Consider the following 22,934-nt stretch of genomic DNA (forward strand, 5'->3'; position numbering starts at 1 on the left):
TTTTCAGTGTACTTCAGATTTTCAAACCTATTTCTCCCAGCACGGTAAAAACTTTCTTTCCAAACATACTTGTGAAATGGAAGTTACCACCTCTTTTCACAGATGCTAGCACCCCCATACTCAGGCAAGGCAGACACCCTTAGGTATTTCAGGTCTGGAGACTGCTGTTTTTCAGAGCAAAAGTCCTATTAAAATAAACTTCTCTTGCTTGCCACCTTAAGGCAGATTATAATTTTCAGTTAGTAGTTCACTACTATGACTTCAATGTAAGCGTAATGACTCAAATGCTTTGCATTGTTCCCTGAGTCAGAACATTCCAGAATTAGCAAGGGTGACTCAGTGCTGGTTTGGACATTGGAGAAAGAGCGTGCTATATGAAAAAGTTCTGCATCCGTGAGTCGCAATGAAGTGGCCCTCTGATTCTTAAATCTGGAATGAGCCAAATAACCAATGATGCATACAGGGTAACTTTTAGAAATAATCGATTAACCTTATAAGACAATATCTCTCAAAAGTTTAAAGAGACAATATCTCTCAAAAGTTTAAATTGCTACTATAGTTGATGTAACTGCACAGTGTTGGTAAGAGTACAAACTTCCAGTTATAAGATGAACACGCTCTGGAGATCTAACGTACAGCTTGGTACTTATAGTTAATAATACCATATTATATACTTTAACATTGGTGACAGTAATTCGTAAATGTTCTCACCACAAAAAAGCAATGGTAATTATATGACGCTAACCTATGGTGGAAATCATTTTGCAGTGTTATGAGTATATCAAACCAACATACTGAACAGCTAAACCCACACAATGTGCTATGCCAATTACATCTCAATAAAGCTGGGGGAGAAAAAAAAAACCCATGGTGACAGGCTTCCTCATGTGTCAACTTTATGCTGAGAAACCTGAAGAAATGTTTTTAAGTCGTTTGGAAAATAATAAAAGCATTGAGGAATGCAGTAACCATCAAAAGAAAAGTCAAAATCTGGGGTGCCTGGGTGGCTCAATTGGTGAAACTTCCGACTTCGGCTCAGGTCATGATCTCGAGGTTCATGGGTTCGAGCCCCGTGTCAGGCTTTGCTGACAGCTCAGAACCTGGAGCCCGCTTCGGATTCTGTGTCTCCCTGTCTCTCCGTCCCTCCCTCCTTGCGGTCTGCCTTCCTCTCAAAAAGGAATAAACATTAACAAAACATCTTTTTAAAGTATTGAAACCTCCCTTTGAGCAGATGCCCTTGCTTCCAAACTCAGAGTAAAGAGGCAATCAGAAGAGAACTTTGACTGGCTCCCACCACTGTCTATCTACTGAGCTAAACCTCTTCCAACAACCTGTGCTCACCTTCTTTACTCTACAGAGGAATGCTTGTGTGAGCCGAAGGCCAGCTTCTCTACTCATGCGCTAGACCTCCAATCTCTCCCCAGATCAAGGAGATGATTCGACAATTCTTCCAACCTCCTTGCATTGTCTCTGCTTAGCCTTCCACGGACCGTTCCCATCAGCATAAAAAGAATGACCCATCACAGTGGGGAGGATCTCTTTATGACCTTCCCCCCCCCCCCCCCCCGTCACTTACGCACCATTTCTCTGCTTCTATTTATAGCGAAATTTTTGAAGAGAATTTTCTGTATCTGCTGTCTCTAATTCCACTTCCTATTCTCGTAGGGCTCACTCTAATCGTGCCCGTACTCTAACGCTCCACAGAATTGTGCTTCATCCAAGCGACTGGTAACTTCTACACTATTAAATCCGATGGCCAATCCTCAGTCCTCAGAAGCATCTAACGTCATTGATCATTTCTTCCTTTGATGGGTTTTTGTCTCAAGCGGCTTCCAGAACAACACTATCCCCTGGTTTTCCTTGAAGCTCTTTGCCTCCTCTTTCCTGGTCTCTATCGGTTTCTCCTGTACTCTGACCTCTCCTCAAAGAAGCACTTCAAGGATGTGTTCTTAGGTCTCTTTTCTACTTATCTACACCATTCCTTTGGTTATCTTACACCAAGGTTGGCAAGCTTATTCCTTAAAGGTCCGGATAGAGACTGCTTTGGGCTTTGAAGCTGTGTGGTCTCTGTTGTAACTCTTCCTCACCACTGGCACTGTGGCAGGAAAGCAGCCATAGATAATGCGTAAACAAATGGTGTGGCCATGTTTCAATAAAATCGTTTTATAAAAAGGCAGCATGCCAGATACGGCCCACAGGCTACAGTTCGCTGACCCACATCTCACGCCATTCTGAGCACTGAGGGGCACCTGGGTGGCTCAGTCATTTAAGTGTCCGACTCTTGATTTTGGCTCAGGTCATATCCTCACGGTTCATGAGTTCAAGCCCTGCATCAGGCTCTTCACTGACCGTACGGAGCCTGCTTGGGATTCTCTCTCTCTCCCTCTTTCTCTGCCCCTCCCCTGCTCATGCGAGTTCTCTCTCTCTCTCTCTCTCTCTCAAAATAAATAAATAAACTTGAAAAAAAAAAAGGCTTTTGGATTTATCTCTCCACCCAGACTTCAAAACTTCAAACAATCTTGTATATCTAGCATTTTTACCTGGATATCTTTTTTTCTTTTTTCACCCACGAATCTTCTCTTTAATCCTTAATGATTCATCGGCACATACATACATTGATATAATGTGGCACCCCGTAGGTTCTAGACATGTGGGGGTCATTGTCAGTATGGACATGTCTACCCCTGATCTCAGGGAAATTTCCTAGTATTTTCTCTGATTTTTGAAATGTAGGGTCTCCGATATTTTCATTTTTAAATATAAAAATGTAACATGAAACATGAACGAATTTTTAAAAAGTACTTAGCCATAGAACAGTTAATAAAAAGTAGCAACCCACTGCCCATTGTCACCTCCGCTAAGAAACAATACTTTTGTCAATCCAATTGACCTATAACATCATATTTATTTTAGGTATACAGCATAATGATGTCCCCTTGGAAATCTTTATACAAAAAGATATCTCAAAATGAATGTGTACAAAATGGAAATGCTAATCGTTCCTCTGAGTCACTATTGCCAATACGTTACCCATTCTTCAAGTTGCTCGGGTCAAAATCCTCGATGTCACCTCATCTTTTCCTTTTCTCACACGTCTCATCTCTCATCTACCTCATATACTCTGTTGACTGTATTCAGAGACCAGCTAGTCTCAATAGATCCACCATCACTGCTTTTTCTCAAACCACCATCATCTCTTGCCTTGAATTAGGGAACAATCCCCCATCGGGTCTTATTTCTGCCAATTGCTTTCCTTCAGTTTATTTTCAATGCGGTGGCCAAGGTGATTTTTTAAGGACACACATCAGAACATGTTACGCCTCAGCTCAGTCCTCCAATGTCTTCCTCACCCATGCAGCATAACAAAGTCCTTACATAGGTCTATAAGGACCTGCAGTTTCCAGCCACCACTGCCTGTCACGTGTCATCTGCTCCCACCCTTGCCGTGGCTTACCGCATACAGCCACAATGGCCCTCCCGCTGTTCCTCAAATAGGACAATCTGGGTTCTGTCCTCAGAACCTCACTCTGCCTTGCACACCCTCCCTTAGGGTCAGATGCTTCTCTCCTTTCCTTTCCATACTCAAATGTCACCTTGGACATCTTGGACTTAGGCTTCCCTATTTAACACAGCACCCAAGAGGAACCTGCCTCTCTCTCTCTCTCTCTCTCTCTCTCTCTCTTTTTTATCCTGCTTTACTTTTTTATAGCATTTATAATCACCATCCTACCTACTCTTTATTTGGTATTTTTATGCTTGTCTTGGACAAGAATGTAAACTCCCTTGAAGGGAGGGATATTTGTCAGTTTTGTTCCCCACTTTATTTCTGTCATCAAAAAGTTCCTGTCACAAAGGAGATGCTCAGTGGGGCGTCGGGGTGGCTCAGTCGGTTGAGCGACTGACTTCGGCTCAGGTCATGATCTCGCGGTTTGTGAGTTCGAGCCCCGCGTCGGGCTCTGTGCTGACAGCTCAGAGCCTGAAGCCTGCTTTGGATTCTGTGTCTCTCCGTCTCTCGGCCCCTCCCCTGCTCATGCTCTGTGTCTCTCTGTCTCTCAATAATAAATAAATGTTTAAAAAAAAATTTACAAAGGAGATGCTCAGTAAATATGGCCAATTCTTGGGGTTCTTTGGGAGAAGTCTTTGTGGTGAGAAGACGAGACCCAGATGATGTTGGTCTTGAATCCACTTTCATTTTTTCCTCTATCCTTAGAGAACTTGCAGGCTGCCACAAAGTGACTCACCCATCTAAGGAGGCAGACTAACTAGATGTTTAACTAACAAGACACTAACAGACCAAGATCAACATCTTTCCAATCGAAATGGACTTGGAAATCCAACCAATCTAAGTTCAAATCTTACGTCTCCCATTTCCTAACTTTGTGATTTTAGGCAAGCTCCTTTGCTTCCCAGGATTTAATTCTTTAGCTATAATATTAAGGCTTAGAAATATCTCAGAGTTGTGTTGAGGATTAAATGAAATAACTCTGTGCCAGCGTTCAGCTGATTTTGTTTGTTTTTCCATGTTCTTCCATAGATTTGGATTTCTGTTGGGATTTGCTGGTCAGTGATGTCTCCCCAGGCTTTAGAAAAACAAAAACAATTCAAACAAAATCATCTCTTATACGTTCTTCAACCTGAGAACAGTGTGGCAAGTAAGTGAGAAATATCTCTATCATGTAATATTAATATTCAATTAAGTAGCAAAAGTTCAAGAGCCAGTCAAGCATTGTTAGTCAGGAATGGTGACTTTCTTTCCCTGCTTCAAGAGCATTCGTAGAAAAACCCAATGGCACCGCCTCACAAATTGTTGAAATTGCACTTAATAAAATATACCGTACCATATTGACATAATTGGCCATTTCAAACACCCTCTTTCTTATTTCCTCTGGATCTTGATTGTGCTTTTTAAACTACAAACAAACAAACAAGAAACGAGACAAGATATGGGCATTGGTAGAAATGAATATCATTAGAAGGTGAAAAAAGGCAACTTCGGGTTATTTTGCTTATCAGTGGTTATAATGAACAAACAGTTATGAAAGTTAACAGTTAAAAGATGCAAAATGGTTCCTTACTGCTTTAGCTAAATTAAAGCACTCTTGGAGTAGAGATGATGTTTTACGCCTGCAGTAGGAGCTCAGTGTAAGTCTCTATGGAATTATCCCAAATGTGTGTTCACTTAAATATCATGGTTTCATAAGCTGTGCAGATTCAGTGCAAGGAATATGCTATTCATTAAAAATATATATATGAATGGTAAATGGTAAATGAATTTAGTAGAATTAGAGGCCAAGCTTTATGACTTAAACAAATTAACTTAGATTATCATAGCATAAAACTTCTCCTTGTGGGAGCATACATGTGAACCTTAGATTTCCAATATATGAAAATGAATTCTTGCAAAAGAATATAAACAATGAATGTTACCCCCCAAAAGTGCCTTTTTTCAGAAGATTCCATTCATGAGTCCTATGCATTTACCACTTTCTGATGAGCATATATTCTAACTTGCCAATGATTTAACCGCTTAATGAAAGACAAAATAACAAAGGAACTTAATTGGAGGCTAAGTTTGGAGACAAAAATAAAGGATAAAGTGCAAAGAATTCACTTTATACCTATCATATCAGGTGTACATTCCTGAAAAGGAGAAGTCATTAACACTCTAATTAAATGTCAAATTTCCTAGGGTCAGAACAATTCAAAAAAGGAATAGCTCATATTCATGACTTTTGAAAACTGATCCATATATTTAATATTTCACACAATAAATTTATATAGGAGATTTGAAAAGACATAGGTATCTGATATAATTACCTCACCATTATCCAGGACCAAATAAAACTCTATGTATTTCTTACGTTCCCGACCCTTCCGGTCTTTTGATTTCTATAATAAAAATAAAAAGGAAAATTACTGAGACAACATCATTCTCCGCAAAAGTCATTCTTTTCTTTGAAATGTGTAATTTTCTAAGAGATGGGTTGATACCTGGCAATAAAGAAAGACAACATTATCATTTGAACTCTAACCAACCAGAATTAACTATGATGAGAGGCTCAGAATACCAGAACTAGCAGGGATATCGGTGATATTCTAGTCTGACCCTTTCATTTTGCCAGAATTTAAATGATTGCACAACTAATAAGTGTGCTGGAACTAAAACCAAAGTCTTTGGATTTTTTTGAACCATGGACTCTTCCCGCTCTCCTGCCCTGAAATAGAGAAACTCTGACCTCTGCAACCTCCCAGTGTTTTATTCATGTTGTTTTTGTTTTTAAGTAGTCTTTCATTCCTCTCCCAGTGAATACCTCCTTCCTTAGCAATGGTGCAATGTCCAGAGCTACCATGGCACCTAGTCTGCTCTTTTATTTTTATTTTTTAAATGTTTATTTTTGAGAGAGAGAGAGAGAGAGAGAGAGAGAGAGAGGAGGGGCAGGGCGGGGGGGAACAGGGGACAAAATCTGAAGCAGGCTCCAGGCTCTGAGCTGTCAGCACAGAGCCTGACGCAGGGCGGAGCTTGAACTCCTGAATCAGGAGATCATGACCTGAGCAGAAATTGGACGCTCAACCAACTGAGCCACCCAGGTGCCCCTCTGCTTGCTTCTCCTTAGGCAGAACTGGATCTCTTTCCCACATTCCAAGCTTCCCTAGTTTCTGTTCCCTTTTCTCCACTAAACCACGACAGCAAAAGACACATTTCATAGTGGATTTTGCCACTGACAAGTAGCAGATACATTATTCATACTAACTGATAAACTATCAAAGTTTATCATGTTGCATTTCAGGAAGTGCTTGTCTTTTAACAGGTAAATAAACTTCCATGAGCAAGACTTCTAGGCGTCATCTGGTGAGCTATGCATTTCCCTCCCACCCTCCACAGGAGCAGCACATTCATTTAGCACCTAACCCCACCACCAGTGCTGGGGGCACCAGGCATAAGGCAGTGAACCAGACATGGCCCATGGGCTTAAGCAGCTCCCAGTAGACAGGCATAGGGCTATCAGGTGGTGATCTTAGTGCTACTCGAAGGAGTAAATGGAGTGATGGGATATTGAGTGACAAGGGAGTTATTTCAGAATATATGGCTAGTTCTGAAGACTTGGTCGTGCAGCAGACATTATTAATGAAAATGAGAAACCAGGAAAGGGAAGACACATTGGAAGATCATTCCAGCTGAGGAAAAAAAAAAAAAAGTGAACAAGACTCTAAAGCAAATTGATATTGGCATGTTGAAAGCACAGAGAAAAAAGGATGTGTTTGTCAGAACATAATGGGGGAGGTCATCGGTGGGTGGGGAGCAGAAGGTAGGTGAGGTTACGGAGGGAAGCGGGGCCCTAACCATTTGGGGTTTGTAACTCCTGTAACCCTCTCCTCTGTTTGACCACTAAGTATTAGAGGCTGTCATTAAAGCTCAACCCTTTGCTTTATCCAGGCAGTCTTCCTAGGGAATCACAATGTTATACTATAGTCTACTGCCATGAGCTTGAAATTATGTGGCATCGGTAGTTTTTTACGTGTTCTGCCTTATTTAAATAGGAACCCTGCACTAATTACTATCAAACGTGTATCTCCAGTCTTGGCCTCTTCTCTAAAGGCCAGACTCTTATAATTAACTCCTTACTTCATGCATCCATTCGAATGTCCGATACCACAACTTAACGTGGTCAAAATTACAACCACCGATTCCCAAACTGCAGACAAAATCTGCTTCTCCCTCATTCTCCCACCTCAGTTAACAGTACTCCCATTCATCATTTGCTCAGGCCAAAACCTGGAAATAATCCTTGAGTCTTCGTCTCTAGGAGTGGTTCCTCTGGGTTCCTAGATACCATATCACGGGTAGAATTTAAACCCCTAGCAAAGTGAACTCAAATCAAACCCAGTGGATTGAGATTTTCTTTTATTCGACCACCTCTGCCCCGTGCTTAATGGATTCTGAAAACAGAAGAAATGATTAGATATAGTGTCTCCGGAAGGAAAGGAGAGTGATTACGGCAATGACCTTTTAGATCCACCTGTGGCTTCAAACAAGCCATATTCACTTTTCTTCTGTGACCAGAAGATGAATTCATGTATGTAAGAGTATTCTAAATTCCTCTGGACACATCCTGTGTTTATTTTTGCTCACTGCTACATCCCCAGCACCCATGGCAGCACTCCAAGAAAGAAATCTGTTGAATGAGTTCATTCATGAAGACGGCAGGATATTTAACGTCAAAGTAATACTTTAGACCTTTGTTGTGTGTTGTAGCATTGGCAAAGTTGCCTTTTCCTAGAGGGCAAGCATCATATTTACACTTCATTTTAACCTTACGCATCGATAGGTTTTAACCTTATGCATTTTAACCTTACGCATAATAGTCGATCCGTAAATACTTATTAAATAAATCATCAATGTACAACAAGATGTTAGTGTCTCTAGAGCCTACTATAGGGCTACTAGTTCGACAATGACTATCGAGTTTCCATTAATCGCAACTACTCAGACTGGAAGACGGGGCAACCAGGACGAGATACATGAGAGCGCTGCAAATAAAAAATAAAAATATACATACCACCAGACTGGTGGCAGGTGGAACCACATTCTGCCGAGATCCGTGTACCCACAATATGTCATCCGTCCCGCAGGTGCTGTTAGCTTTCTTTTCCTCGGGATCATACTTGAAGAGTGCATGTTCTTGTGCATCCTGATTTGTGGGGCTTAAAGGTTCAATGAAGTACCTTTGATCTCCCTGACTGAAGTAGCCTCTGGAAAACATGAGAACCCAGGCTTCTTAAAAAATATTCCTGCTTTTGAAAGCACTATAGACTTAGAGATCGCAAAAAGTTACCAACGCCGTATAATTTCAAGCTCACGGCCACGGAAAATAGGGTAACATTGCAGCTGAAGATATACCTAGAGATGACCTCGACTTATTTTTTCTATGAGGAAATGGGGCCCGTTGGAGAGAAGCGACTATTGTGATGTCACATAGCTCACCTGTTGTGTCAGAGCTGACACTAGAATGGAAACTTCCTGATTCTCACCCAGTGTTCTTCCAATTCTTAAGCCTTGTCTGCTCTAAAGGTGCCTGCAAATTAAGACTTTGGAGTCCTATAAATAAGGATTAAAAATCTGGGTCTATAACTTTTTAGCTCTGATTCTATGGGAAAATTACCTAGACTCACACAGCTTCAGTTTCTCCTTTTATAAAATGAGAAAAGTACCTACCTATTAGAATGATTGTAAGGATTGAAGGACATAATATATAAAGCACTTGATCAACAAATATTATCAATTTCTTATCAATTATCCCTGCTGGAACCCCAAGCTAAGATTCATTTCACCAATATTTAGGGCTTTCCCATTATTCATTAGTCATTGGATTAAGGGCAGACAGTAAGAAAGAAAAGAGTTGTGGTTTCTCCTCTTGTGGAGCTTATAGTCAAACAAGGAAGATGGATGTGGATCAAAGAGTCACATTTAACCCACAAGTACGTATATTATATGTAATATTCATAATTACAGATAATTGCTATGAAGAAAAAGCATAAGAATATATAGCAAGAGACTGGATTAAGTGTACATTGAATTAGAAGACAAGACTGGATGTGAAGAGAGAAGTAGATGATTTGTTGCAATGATCTGCATAAAGGACCATGGTACCTTGGAGTAGGATGTGGCAGTAGAACGAGAATGTATTGAATAATCTCAGTGAACATTTAGAACGTATAATCAATGGGGCTTGATAATGGATTCAAAGTGGGTAGTTGAGAGGCAAGAAATCATCAAGGAACCTAGGTTTCTGGATTGGGCAAGAAGTTGGTTGATTATACCATTCACTGGCATAGGGACCACTGGAAAAACACCAGATTTGGGAGGAAATCATTAGTTTGATTTGGGGTTCATCAGGATTGAGATTTCATTAAGCTATCCAGATATGGAAGAGATGTGGAGATATGGAAGACAAAATTAGATAATCAAGTCTGGGCATCAGAAGAAATATCTCACTGTAGACAGATGCCTACAGAAGAAAATGATGTCATAGGCTTGGATAGGACAAGCTGAAGAGGGAATTTAGAGTAAAGAGAGAAGGTGGAGAGGAGCTCCTGTTTCCTAAGGATTCGAGCTCAAAAAAAAAAAACAAAACAAAACAAAACCCTGTATTTTGAAAAAAGCAGACAAACAAACACACTTCTGCAAGTAATTCAAATGTGTAATTTACAAACTACTATCAAGAGACCTGTTTCCAAACTGAGGGTTGATGGGGGGGTGGGAGGGAGGGGAGGGTGGGTGATGGGTATTGAGGAGGGCACCTTTTGGGATGAGCACTGGGTGTTGTATGGAAACCAATTTGACAATAAATTTCCTATATTGAAAACATAAATAAATAAAAATAAAAAAAGAGACATGTTTCCTTCAAATTTCAAAATTCTTGAGCCCTTAGGATTCATACTTAACTACAATACAATTCATTATATTTGACATTCTTCAGCTTTATTAAAACACACACACTCACCCATCACCGCAGATATACACAAACCATTCTTGAAGCCTTACCTTAGGCCCCTACACGTGCTGATGCTGGCATCAGAAACTTTTTCATTAATGACATGTCCTTGGTAATAACAGTCATCCTAAACAAGAAAAAAAAAAGAGTTTTGTAAAGGAAAGTGTGTGTGTTCTTAGATCCACTCCTAAATCTGAATTTGAAATCTGGCAACAAGATCTATAATATTTTCAAATCCTTTTATGCTGAACAACAGTCAACTTAGAGATACAAAAAAAAAAATGGTTAAGAAGCTTTTTGTGGTTAAAACCTTTAATATTTGGTTAATTAGCCCAATGCTTAAAGAACATTTGTTAAATGTTGGTGTAAATATGAGTCTTCCAGAAAAAAGGGTAACAGGGGTGAATTCAGTCTGGAAGAAACAACATGCAGATGAAAATTGAAAACCCAAGTCCCCAGAACATCAATATCCTTTCCCTGGGCTGATTGCTCATTAATTATTTTTTCTGACACCTACAAGCTCTTTCCAATGAATAGGTTTTCCAGATTGTGTTGTTGTTTCTTGACTCATTCAAAAAGTTTCAGCAGATTAACTGGATTAGTATGACATCTCTGCTTCCATTTGGAGCAAAATGCCCAACTGTAGCACTTTTCCATATGGATGTACTTTAATCAAGCAAACTTTCTGCTTTGGGGCCGATGAGTATTGACCCACAGAAATGTCTGTGCCATCACTATGAGGAGAATGAGTGAAAGCCTTCCAAAAGTAAAATGGAGCTCAGAAAAGATGGAAATGATAAAATACCCCTCACACTACTTAACACAGTTGCCTTCTCTAAATAGGAGTTAAGAGTAAAAAGAGTATTTACAAAAAAAACAGAATTCTACAGTTCTGTCATTGAGGAAATAGTCTTGAGATCAAGAGACTATACAGTCCAGTGAGGTGATTGGCATTGACTAAAATCATGAGATGTAGGGGCGCCTGCATACCTCATTTGGTCAAGTGTCAGACTCTTGATTTTGGCTCAGGCCATGATCCCAGGGTTGTGGGATCAAGACCTATGTTGGGCTCTGCACTGAGTATAGAGCCTGCTTGGGATTCTCTTTCTCTCCCTCTGCCCCTACCCCCTGTTCTCTCTCTCTCCCTCTAAAAGAAAGAAAGAAAGAAAGAAAGAAAGAAAGAAAGAAAGAAAGAAAGAAAGAAAGAAAAGAAAAGAAGTGGAAAAAAAAAAGACACAAGACGTATTCAATTTTTCACTCTTCTAATGAAGATGAGAGACTCCTGCCTACTCTCCTAGAGGGAGCCTCTGAAGGCTGGAAAGGGTTACCATGGGTCTTGACCATGGGTCAAGAAATGCATTTGTTCTTGTCAAACTGTACGAATATTGGAGGATCAATTAAGAAATTACTACCGCTGGAAAAGGCACCAATGTCGTAAATGCTTTCACTTTCCCTGTTTGTATGGCAATGACACTGCCTTTGGGTGTGTGAGTCATACCCTGATTGACAATGAATCTAGGATATTCTATTTTACCATGATCTGTGGGCTGGTGGTGACCTCCCCTCCAGTGGAATTATAATGTGTTTCCGTGTAACCTGGTGCAAGGAGACCCCTGAAGAAAAAAAGAAAAATAAATTCATGGTTACTCACGCTAATTGAAAAGTCCAGTGATCAGGGGTGCCTGGGTGGCTCAGTCTGTTGAGTGTCCAATTTCAGGTCAGGTCATGATCTCACGGTTCATGGGTTCAAGCCCCGTGTCGGGCTGTGTGCTGACAGCTCAGAGCATGGAGCCTGCTTTGGATTCTGAGTCTCCCTTTCTCTTGCCCCTCCCCCGCTCACATCTCTCTCTCTCTCTCTCTCTCTCTCTCTCTCTCTCTCTCTCTCTGTCTCTCTCTCTCTCTCTCTCTCTCGCAAAAATAAACATTTAAAAAAATTTTTTTTTAAAAGTCCAGTTATCAAAATGAAAGCTTTCACTGGATGCGCAGGAATGTTCTAGCTCCTGAGCTCATCCTCCTAACCCCTCAAGACTAATACAAGCATGAAGACTGAGAGGACCAGAGATATTCCTGACTGCCATGAACAGTATCTGCTTTTTCACCAGACTTTTATACTTATTTGGGGAGATAAATTTCCATTTCCAAATGGAAGTAAGAAGGGTAGAGTTGATAAAAATGACTAAAAAGGGCAGCGTCTCTCACCAGTTTACGATAACTACATTTTCGCCAGTCCTTTTCAGTTCCCAGCGACTGCTAACAACCGTAGCAGTGAAAGTCTATTGGGAACTGACCTGCATTTGGTAGGTAGGGCCCTTCCAGAATTTTGACCGAGCTTTTTTGAGTTCTTTCAATGACCCACCAGCACATAAGAGTCTGGATATACCTTTTAAAGAGGCGGGGTGGGGAGAAAAGGAAGTAACTAGTAGGTGTAAAATGCCGTCTTTATACCAGCCACTGAGTTACACACTTTACATGGATCATTCATTTCATCTTTTCTGAAGTCTTACATGGTAAATATGACTCACATTATTTTCCAGATGAGATTATGATAGGGAAAAATTTGTTATAAGGTGGCCGACAGGACTGATAGGGAAATTCCAGTCTCTGCCCAAAGACTCCCCTTCCCGGTTCCTCTTCCTACCCCTCTTGCCACACTGGCCAAATTACTACTAATGTGGAATGCGGAAGTTACAGACTATAAATTGTTCCCTCTGCTTACGAACTCAGACCTCTGGAGAGTGATCTTCTCTGAGCCCGCCGGTGTGAAATAAACCTCCTGCCTTCCGAGATCCCTGAGTGCCGCTTGGTTCTTCGGCTGGGTGGATCCAGGCCAGGTTCCATAACAATTACACAGTTCCAGTGGCAAAGGATCATATCTAGGTCTGCTTCAAGTCCACACCTGTACTATTTCCACCCTGCCACGTGATTTCCAAACTCCAGGCTGTTGTGAAGTTTTGCAAAAGGCAAAGAGTCTATTTGAATGAAAAAAAATCTTGCTGTACTACATAGGATAATTAAAGGATTGAAAGAGCTTGAAAGCACAGAATTCGGTGGGGAAACTACGTTTGAAATAGTCAAGATGTAGGATGATCAAGATCTGGGCAAGAGCAGAGGCCATGAAATTTGCAAGAAATGTTGCCTGTGGCCGGCGTGAATAAAGAGAATGAGGAGCACGAGGACAATGTAATTGCATGAGAAAAGTGGGCGGGTTAGTGTGTAACTGCGTGGGAAAGAGCACTGGTGTTGGAATCAGGAGAGCCCAATTGGTCCTAGGGGTTATTTAACTTAGATATATCTTGGGGCGCCTGGGTGGCTCAGTCAGTTAAGTGGCTGACTTTGGCTCAGGTCATGATCTCCCGGTCCGTGAGTTCAAGCCCCGCGTCAGGCTCTGGGCTGACAGCTCAGAGCCCGGAGCCTGTTTTGGATTCTGTGTCTCCCTCTCTCTGACCCTCCCCCGTTCATGCTCTGTCTCTCTCTGTCTCAAAAATAAATAAACGTTAAAAAAATTTTTTTTTAACTTAGATATATTTTTTTTTCCTGATGGAAATGACTGCGAATCGTTTTAAAACCTAATCTTTCAGGGGGCACCTGCGTGGCTCAGTTGGTTAAGTGTCAGACTCTTGATTTCAGCTCAGGTCATGATCTCGAGGTTCATGGGATCAAGCCTCACTGTCAATGCAGAGACTGCTTAGGATTCTATCTCTCTCTCTCTCTCTCTCTCTCCCTCTCTCTCTTCCCCTCCTCAGCCCATGTGCTCTGTCTCTCTCTCTCTCAATAAATAAACAAATCTAATCTTTCAGTACTAGTAAATAAAATACAATAATGTCATATAATTTCACTCATATGTGGAATTTAAGAAACACAACAGATGAACATAGGGGAAGGAGAGGAAAAATAAGTTACAAAGAGAGAGGGAGGCAAACTGTAAGAGACACTTAAATACAGAGAACAAACTGAGGGATGCTGGAAGGGTGGTGGGTGGGGGGTGGGCTAAATGGATGATGGGCATTAAGGAGGGCACTTGTTGAGATGAGCACTGTGGATTATATGCAAGTGATAAATCACTGGGTTCTACCCCTGAAACCCATACTACACTGTACGTTAACTGACTTGAATTTGAATAAATAAATTTAAAATTAAAATATTAAAATAACAAAATAATGTAGGGGAAGGTCTAGAAATCTGCCTTTTCCTTGAACTTGATAAAATGTATATCTGCTTGTACCTCATTCACTGTGTTTTATTACTAGAAGAATTGAAACACTAATAAACTATTGTTTTGCTCAACGTAAACCACTTCAGTAGGAACATATATTCACCCAACCCCGTGGGCCAGTCGAGAGAAAAAGCTTATTAGCCGAGGTTTTTGAGAGCCTTAAGCAGAAACAGACTCATTCAGCACAGTTTCCACCTGCTAACGTTTTGTTGGTGAGGGTAATGTGAGAAGTAAAAACACTTACTTGCTTTTTTTCAAGTAAAGCACTGCAATTTTCCCATTAACTGTCATTTCATACTTCAATTCAGTTTCAAATTTTTCCTGCAAAAATGCACAAACATTCGCTGGTAATTATAAATACACAAATAATTGATTTGGCTGCGTTCATCTTTTAATCATCAGCAAACAATGCCTGCTTTCTTTAGCAGTAGTCCATATAATAGCAAATGTCTGCTTCTGGCCTCTTTTAACAAATCACACAACTCTGCCACCTGAATGGACAAATTACCTGAGACCTGTATATCCATCCATCTATCCATCCATCCACCCATCCACCCATGCATTTTACAAATATTATTTCAGTTACAGGCATGATATATACAAATATTATTTGAGTTATAAGCATGACTCTATTTGGTTCCGGAAATTCAACTCTAAGCAAGAAAAAATTGATGCCAACTGTCAGGAAGCTTAAAATCTTGTGGAAATACAGATAATAAAAATGATTTATATGATAAGGGACATAAATAGGAATGCAGTGTAGGGTGTCTAACATCTTAAGGTCAGAAAAGGCCTTCCTGAGGAAGTAACATGTAAGCCGAGACATGAATTAGCCAGGTGAAGCAGGGTGGGGAAGTTATTTGAGAAGAAGGAATAGTAAGCACACAGACCCAGAGACCTCAACGACTCTTACTGATGATTTTTGGTCTGGAGGTCTTCTCAAGGCTAAATGGAAGCTAGAATATGGACAAAACAACAGAAATATGTATCCGAAAGCAGAAAGAAGTCATCAGGAAGAAAATAAGTCTTAGGAGTTCAGAATGGGAAAGTATTGCCTCAAATAAACCTCATGGAGAAAAGGAGAATGGTTGGAAATTGAGATTTTTTTTTATATACAAGAGGAGATAGGACTGTACAGCAGTGTGTTAAAGAAGATGTTATTGTGTACTGAACGTTGATTCTGTTCTATAAAACAGTGAATCTAAAAACTCACTGCGGAGTGCCAGGACATTGTTATTAAAGAGATCTAACTACGGCAGACTGAATATGACTGAGTGTGGTTTTCTCTGCTTTTCTTCTCTCCTCCGTCTCCTGGCCAGAGCAATACCTGAGCTCAGCAAGGGACAATAGTGAGTTTGGGCCTCCAGATCAGGAGGATTGCGCCGGGGTTTGCCATCTCCAAAGTCAACCATTATGGCCCACATTCCCTTTAAATGATCAATTATTGGAGTCTTCTCTGAAGTCAAAAACTCCTAAGTACAATGTGTGGATCTAGATGAGGAGAGGCTGCTGTAATTCACTTCATGTTTATAAACACCAGGAGCTGGGGGGGAAGAAAAGCCTGAGGGTTGAAAATAAAAATTATAGGGAATCATTGTAACCACTTATTATTCAGGTTTAAGAAAGGCCAGATGGAATTAAAATATTTGGAGGATAGTAAATGTAATCTTCTACCCAGAAGAGGCTTCCAGATATGCATTTCCTGTCAGCAATGGATTTTTGTAGATTTTCACCTAAAATTTATTTGGTGGTGGTTTTAGAAAAGATTGTTGCTTTTGGACTGGAAGTTTTAGCCAACACTAGCATAGAGATTATAGATGAAAGGAAACAGCAAGGAAGAAAACAAGTCTTTATGAAAGAGGGTGTTCTAGGTGATGTTAGAACTGTACTTTCCAAGTAGAAGTCCATAGTGGAAAGCAATGCCTGCTAATAAAAAGCGTATCCTACTTGTATACAACCCGGGTCCTGAACTATGGGTTAGGAGAGGAAAGATGCACCTTGATTTGGACAGTGTCCACTAGATGGAAATTATTTGGAGCCCAATGAATAAGGTTAGCTGGCCATAGGGACATATAAATAAACACTTCCTCCAGGAGAAACACCATCCATGGGTAAGGTTTAGTGGGTGGATTGAGAAGGCCACCATCCTGGACGTTCCTGGGATGGGAGCAAGAGGATGAAGTCAAGATGATGCCCATGCACACAGAAAATAAATAGCCAAGGAAGCCCTCAAAGTCCCAGGGAGGTGTGGTTCCAGTAATACAACTGTTGCCATGACATACAGTAGTCTGAGGCCTCCAGAAACTCTGGTGGACCCAGCTAAGACCTGAAATTGTTCCCAACATAAGGAAGGTACTGTGCCGCCAGATGTTTTATTTTGTGACATGAGCCAACAGCCTGGCAGTTTTGGCCTCAAAGGAAGTGTGTGGGCTCTATAGGCAGACTCCTGGGAAGATAGGAATTACCTTTGAATATTAAGTTCCCAGCACCCGGGACCTTAATTAAGTACTTACTGAATACATTTCTATGCAGATATATGGGTAATATATTCCAGTTACACTAATTCATGGATGTGCCCATTTGTTCATTTGTTTATTATCCATTTGCTCATTTATTCAACAAATAGTTATTCAGTTTTCCTTATGCCATGCATACGCAGCATAACCAAAAATACAATAATGAAAAAAACATGCAAGTTTCTACTCAGCCCCTGAGTATTCCCTCCAGAAAATTTTTCAGAGGACTATTTCATGATGCCAGGCATGATGAAGTCAGAAGGATGGGGCCATGCTCTTGGCACAGCTGAAGGTAAAGCCAGTGCCTCTGTTCTCTAGACCAGTAGAGGGCACAGTTGATTAATAGTACGTATGTTGTTGATAGCGCTGCTATTAAACATAGGGGTATATGTGCCCCTATGAATTAGCACCCCTGTATCCTTTGGATAAATAAACAATAACCAAATTCCAGAAAGAGCCCAAATGTCCATCAGCTGATGAGTGGGTAAAGAAGGTATAGATAGATAGATAGATAGATAGATAGATACGGATATAGATATAGATACACACACACACACACACACAATGAAAAACCTCTCAGCGATGAAAAAGAATGAAATCTTGCCATTTGCAACAACATGGATGGAACTGGAGGGTATTATGCTAAGTGAAATAAGCCAGGCAGAAAAAGACATATATCTTTGTGTTCATATGTGGAATTTGAGAAACTTAACAGAAGACCATAGGGGAAGGGAAGAAAAAATAAGTTACAAACAGAGAGGGAGACAAACCATAAGAGGCTCTTAAATACAAAGAACAAACTGAGGGTTCATGGGGGTGGGAGGCGGGGTAGGAGGGCAGGGAAATGGGTGATGGGCATTGAGGAGGGCACTTCTTGGGATGAGCACTGGGTGTTGTATGGAGGTGATGAATCACAGGAATCTACTCCCAAAGCCAAGACTACACTGTATACACTGTATGTTAGCTAATGTGACAATAAATTATTAAAAAAATAAAAAAATATTTAAAAAATAATAATAAGTATACAAGTCCTCATCTTCCCTGCTTTGAGAAGTGATTAATTTCACTGAGAATGTATATAACATCTTCAGGGTGTAGAGATCCCTTCCGTCACATGCATTCCAAATTCTAGTTATTTTGAATAATTGCTAATCAATCCTTTGCACAAGGAGGACCAATAGTCTCAATGCAGAAGCCACGAAGAGAGCTTCTTTTTTTTTTCAATATATGAAATTTATTGTCAAACTGGTTTCCATACAACACCCAGTGCTCATCCCAAAAGGTGCCCTCCTCAATACCCATCACCCACCCTCCCCGCCCTCTCACCCCCCATCAACCCTCAGTTTGTTCTCAGTTTTTAAGAGTCTCTTATGCTTTGGCTCTCTCCCACTCTAACCTCTTTTTTTTCCTTCCCCTACGAAGATAGCTTCTAACAACTTGGCTTATTTGTATAACAGAGTTCTTGTTGGCCATAAGCTGTATGTGAACAAAAAGAGAAGATTCTGTGGAAGGGAAGAGAATGTGCCTGCTGCGTGTTAGATAGACAAGGAGGCCCTGGCTTCTATGGTCTGTGCTTGTGAAACAAGTGTCATGGCAGAACTCAGCAAGCCTGACCAGGCAGGACTGAAATATCAGACATGCAGCAGCACAGGACCTTATATTTGTAGACAGAACACGTTCATAGGGACGTGAAAAAAGCCCCATGGTATGATCGCCGCCTAGAATACAGGGCATTGTTAAATCTGAATTCCAGATAAAGTGAATAATTTTTAAATACAAGCATGACCCACATGATATTGGAGATGACGTATACAAAAAAAAAAAAAAAAAAGCTTTCATTGTTTATCTGACATCCAAATTTAACCGGGTGTCCTGTATTTTTATTTGCTAGAATCTGGTGATTCTATACACAGTAGTCCAGGCACTGTAAGAATGAGAGCTAGACATCTGTGACGAGGGAAAGGAGGTGAGATTCTGAAATATCAGAGGATGAAAACAGTGACTGGGAAAAGCAGATCAACGCTTTTGGAATGTTTCTTCAGCCAGGAATTGTTTTTAGTGGTTTTTAATGGTTTGATCACATTCTTGCTGGCCGGTACCTCAAAGGCATCAACCAGCACCTGAGAACATCAATGCTAGTTGAATAATACTAAAAGGCAAACATGATTGAGTTACACGTATTTGTGAGATGGTCGGAAGCATTCAGTCCTCGCCCTGTCACATTCTTCATGGTTAATAACATGTTGCCTCCTACTGTCGACAACTGAAGGCAACAAGGAAACTCTTGCAAATATACTCCACAAAACGACAAAAATAAAAATAAAATTCACCCTTTAAAGAAACATTAAAGCCCTCCAATCGTTTAGGCACATTTCCCTTTGGTTGTCTATGGAATTTGGTGTAATGTTTTTATTTCCTCCAAAAGGTACGATTGGTGTGTTCTGTGGGGATTTCCTTGAATCAATGAACATTTATGGAATACCTTCCATAGGACACGTTGACAGGTGAGGGTAAGGAGGAGCAGAGGCATGTTAAAGGTAGAAAAAAAAACCACTTTTTTTTTATTGACGTGGGCAGTTTCAACCCAGATGAGAAGATTAAACTTATTCTCACAGTCACTTGGACACACACACACACACACACACACACGATAATGATAGTGAAATCAATATTAAGAGAAAATCAAGAACCAAATGGTGTAACACTGACCATTCCTGAAGCATGACTGCAGGAAAAGGATCTATCAGTACATATACAAATATTCCATGTTTACTTTACAAGAATAGAATATGAACTGGGTGTTACAAATGGGGAGAACATGTTAAATAGGAAAAAAAAATCCATAAGAAGGGCCGAGTGGTAGAAATAAACATATTACCAAGAAAGGCTTTGCGATTACCAAAGCTGACTAAAAAGGAGGTTGTGTTGAGAAGCAGAAAGATAACAAAACGGCTTAATAAATCATTATATTAAGCAAAAGAGCCATGACAGTTAGTCAGAAGTAGAAGGTGGTGAGTTATATAAGACAGTGCCATAGCATAATCATGAGCAGGGAGTTAATAATTGCATCCTGCTTTGCTTTGCATGTAAGTCTTCTCCAAATAGCCATATAAAATAAGCATTCCTATTATTATCTCAATTTTAAGATGAAAAAATTGAAGCTCATCAGTGTCTAACAGAGAAAATTAACAAAGTTAAGATGTGAATATAAACAAGACTTCTGAATTCGGATCCTTTACACTTTTACTATGAATCAAGAAAACATAAGGCTTATACAATCCGTGAATCAAGTTGTGGACTAGAAAAATAATGTATCGGCAATAAATATCAAGCACATTGTATCAACTGCATCCATCCACTCAATTCTTCCAAAACTTAAGATTGATCATCTAATAGGCGTCAGTAATGATTCTAGAGTTTTTCAACAAAATAAATTGTTCAAAAGCTTAAATTTGTTTTATGAGGGATTCACTTTAAAACACTGGACGTGTATTAACTTTCCTCAAAATATTCAGTGACAAAAGGTATCTGGCATTTTTAAGAGAATACTGGAAAGCATTTGAAGAGGGCCATACTGATGAGGAACCCAGTGCATACAGGTCCCATTTAAATTTACCAGAAACATTTTGTTGAGAGAGAATAATTTCAATAAACAGGGTCTCCTATGGGTTCTGCTATTATAAACATGTTTGCTTTAGAAGAAATCATCTGTGGGGAAGCTTATCCAGTGGGGGGGATATGTACTCCCAGTGAGTTGCATCTTACAATATTTCTACAAGTTATTATTTATGTCTCATTTATCTGTATTTTTCCTGTCTCCTAGCAGAAGACTCCTGAGTGCAGGTAATGAGAAAACTGTTGAATGGATCATCATGTTTTAGCTTTTAGCTTTTGACTGAGACTGTGTTGTTTCATTAAGTAGTAAGAATTCTACAAACTTTAATAACTTTCTCTTTAGGAAAGACAAAAATAAATTTCATGTTTAATTACAGTAATTCATCTTAACTTAATATGCATATATATATATTAATTGATTCACAATATTTTATTTTCTACTTCAGTTTTAATGTTCATGGTTTTGTTTGTACGTGTGTACATAGATATGCAGATGATCGATAAGTAGATAATAGATAGATAAAATAAACTGTATCTCATTTCTTTGGAAGTACACAGAATTAGAAATTACCATAAAAGTATTAAGGTTTACTCTCTGTGTGACCTTGGACAGTTTATTTCAACCGTCAGAACCTTAATCTGCAAAATGAGGCTCAAAATAGAACATTGGGTTATTGTGACGATTAATAAAAATAATATAGGTCAAATAACAAATGAAAATGTCTCTATATAAATATAAATATAAATATGTGTATATATTTATGTATTAGAGTTATATATCTATATGTATACCACCTGTAAATATATGCATTTTTTTTTCAAGACTCTTCGTTAAGTCAAAAGAAGTACCTGTTGTTCTGGCTCCTTGACCTCTCTTTTATGTAGTGAATGAAGTCTTCTGGGATAAACCACTTCATAGTTCTTCACTCCAGAGAGTTCTTTTATCGCGTTTACTGAGGAGGGAAAAAAAGGTAAGAACAGATTGAGTGAAGCAGAAGAAATAAACAAGCCGGTTGGTAATAATTAGCCGTATTGCATTTCGGCAATAATGCCACATACAGAGGCTTAACTGAGTTTTATGCCAGAGTGATTTAAGAGTAGAGAGACAAAATCGGAAACCCACCCTTCCTCTCAGATCTTTAGCCTAGACCTTCATATACATCCCCACTGAAAGCTTGCAAGTGTATCTCTATTTGGTGAAAGTATTTCTTTTGGATTTTTCCATTTCTCTTTGCTACCTTGAATCTTCTGCGGAGGAACGTAGCAAGCAATACAGGCCAGCACAGGAAGGCAGAAACCAAACTAATCTTCTAAGACAATCTTCTATCAGTGTCAGCATAATTGAGTAGAAGTACTCTGAAAACTACACAGTGTTACAAAAATGAAATCAATGATGTATGCCATTTCTGATTCTAATATTTTTTCGTATTGTCCAAAAGCAATATTCTACATTAACGAAGAAAACTATGATGCAGTAATAAAGCTCCAATGCCAGCTCCATAGAATGCTTGGCTTTTGCAATACAGGTAAATTTATTTTTGCATACAAAGCATGAAAAGAATAAAATTAGAGAAGCAAACAATTAGAACACTATTACTGGTCTGGAAGGGAACTTTGAGCCTGGAGCCATATGGAAAGACAATTGAACAGTTACCTCATCCAAACCTTCTATCTATATTTTGAATTCTCATCTCAGCATTGTTTCTACAAGTTATTTTTGAGATGAATTCAGTTTTCCGAAAACTAACACTGAATTTTCTTTTTTCTTTTTTATTTTCCCACTTGATGGAGTCCTTCCTCCGTGTAGAATAGTGTCTAAGTAAATGTCAATAGGTCAGCTCTTTGGCTTCTGAAGGGGCTACTGGTCTACCCAGAATATAGATGCAGTAGAAACCAAAAATCAAAGTATGGGCCCAGGCTGGCAATTTACTAACACTGTGGTCTAGAAGGGCTTTAGTTCTCTGGGTAATGACTAGAGTGCTTTCTAAAGATAATCCCAACTTATTAAAGCACTCAAACCTAAATTCTATGGTAATATAAATTTATATTATTTTTTGATCTTTTAACAAATAACATTGAGTATTTTTTGTCAGTCAT

At 39.6% G+C, this 22,934-nt stretch overlaps 1 protein-coding gene across 1 annotated transcript in view; it reads right to left on the reverse strand.

Moving 5' to 3' along the window:
• ADAM28 (ADAM metallopeptidase domain 28) overlaps nt 1–22,934 on the reverse strand; it is a 74,271-nt gene that overhangs the window by 46,796 nt on the left and 4,541 nt on the right. The window contains 7 exon segments of the mRNA XM_042934541.1: nt 4,839–4,910; nt 5,818–5,889; nt 8,559–8,751; nt 10,544–10,620; nt 12,028–12,106; nt 14,951–15,027; nt 21,687–21,790. Of these exon segments, the coding sequence (XP_042790475.1) occupies nt 4,839–4,910; nt 5,818–5,889; nt 8,559–8,751; nt 10,544–10,620; nt 12,028–12,106; nt 14,951–15,027; nt 21,687–21,790 (674 nt within the window).

The sequence above is a fragment of the Panthera leo genome, chromosome B1, assembly GCF_018350215.1.
Source record: "Panthera leo isolate Ple1 chromosome B1, P.leo_Ple1_pat1.1, whole genome shotgun sequence".
NCBI lineage: Eukaryota > Metazoa > Chordata > Mammalia > Carnivora > Felidae > Panthera > Panthera leo.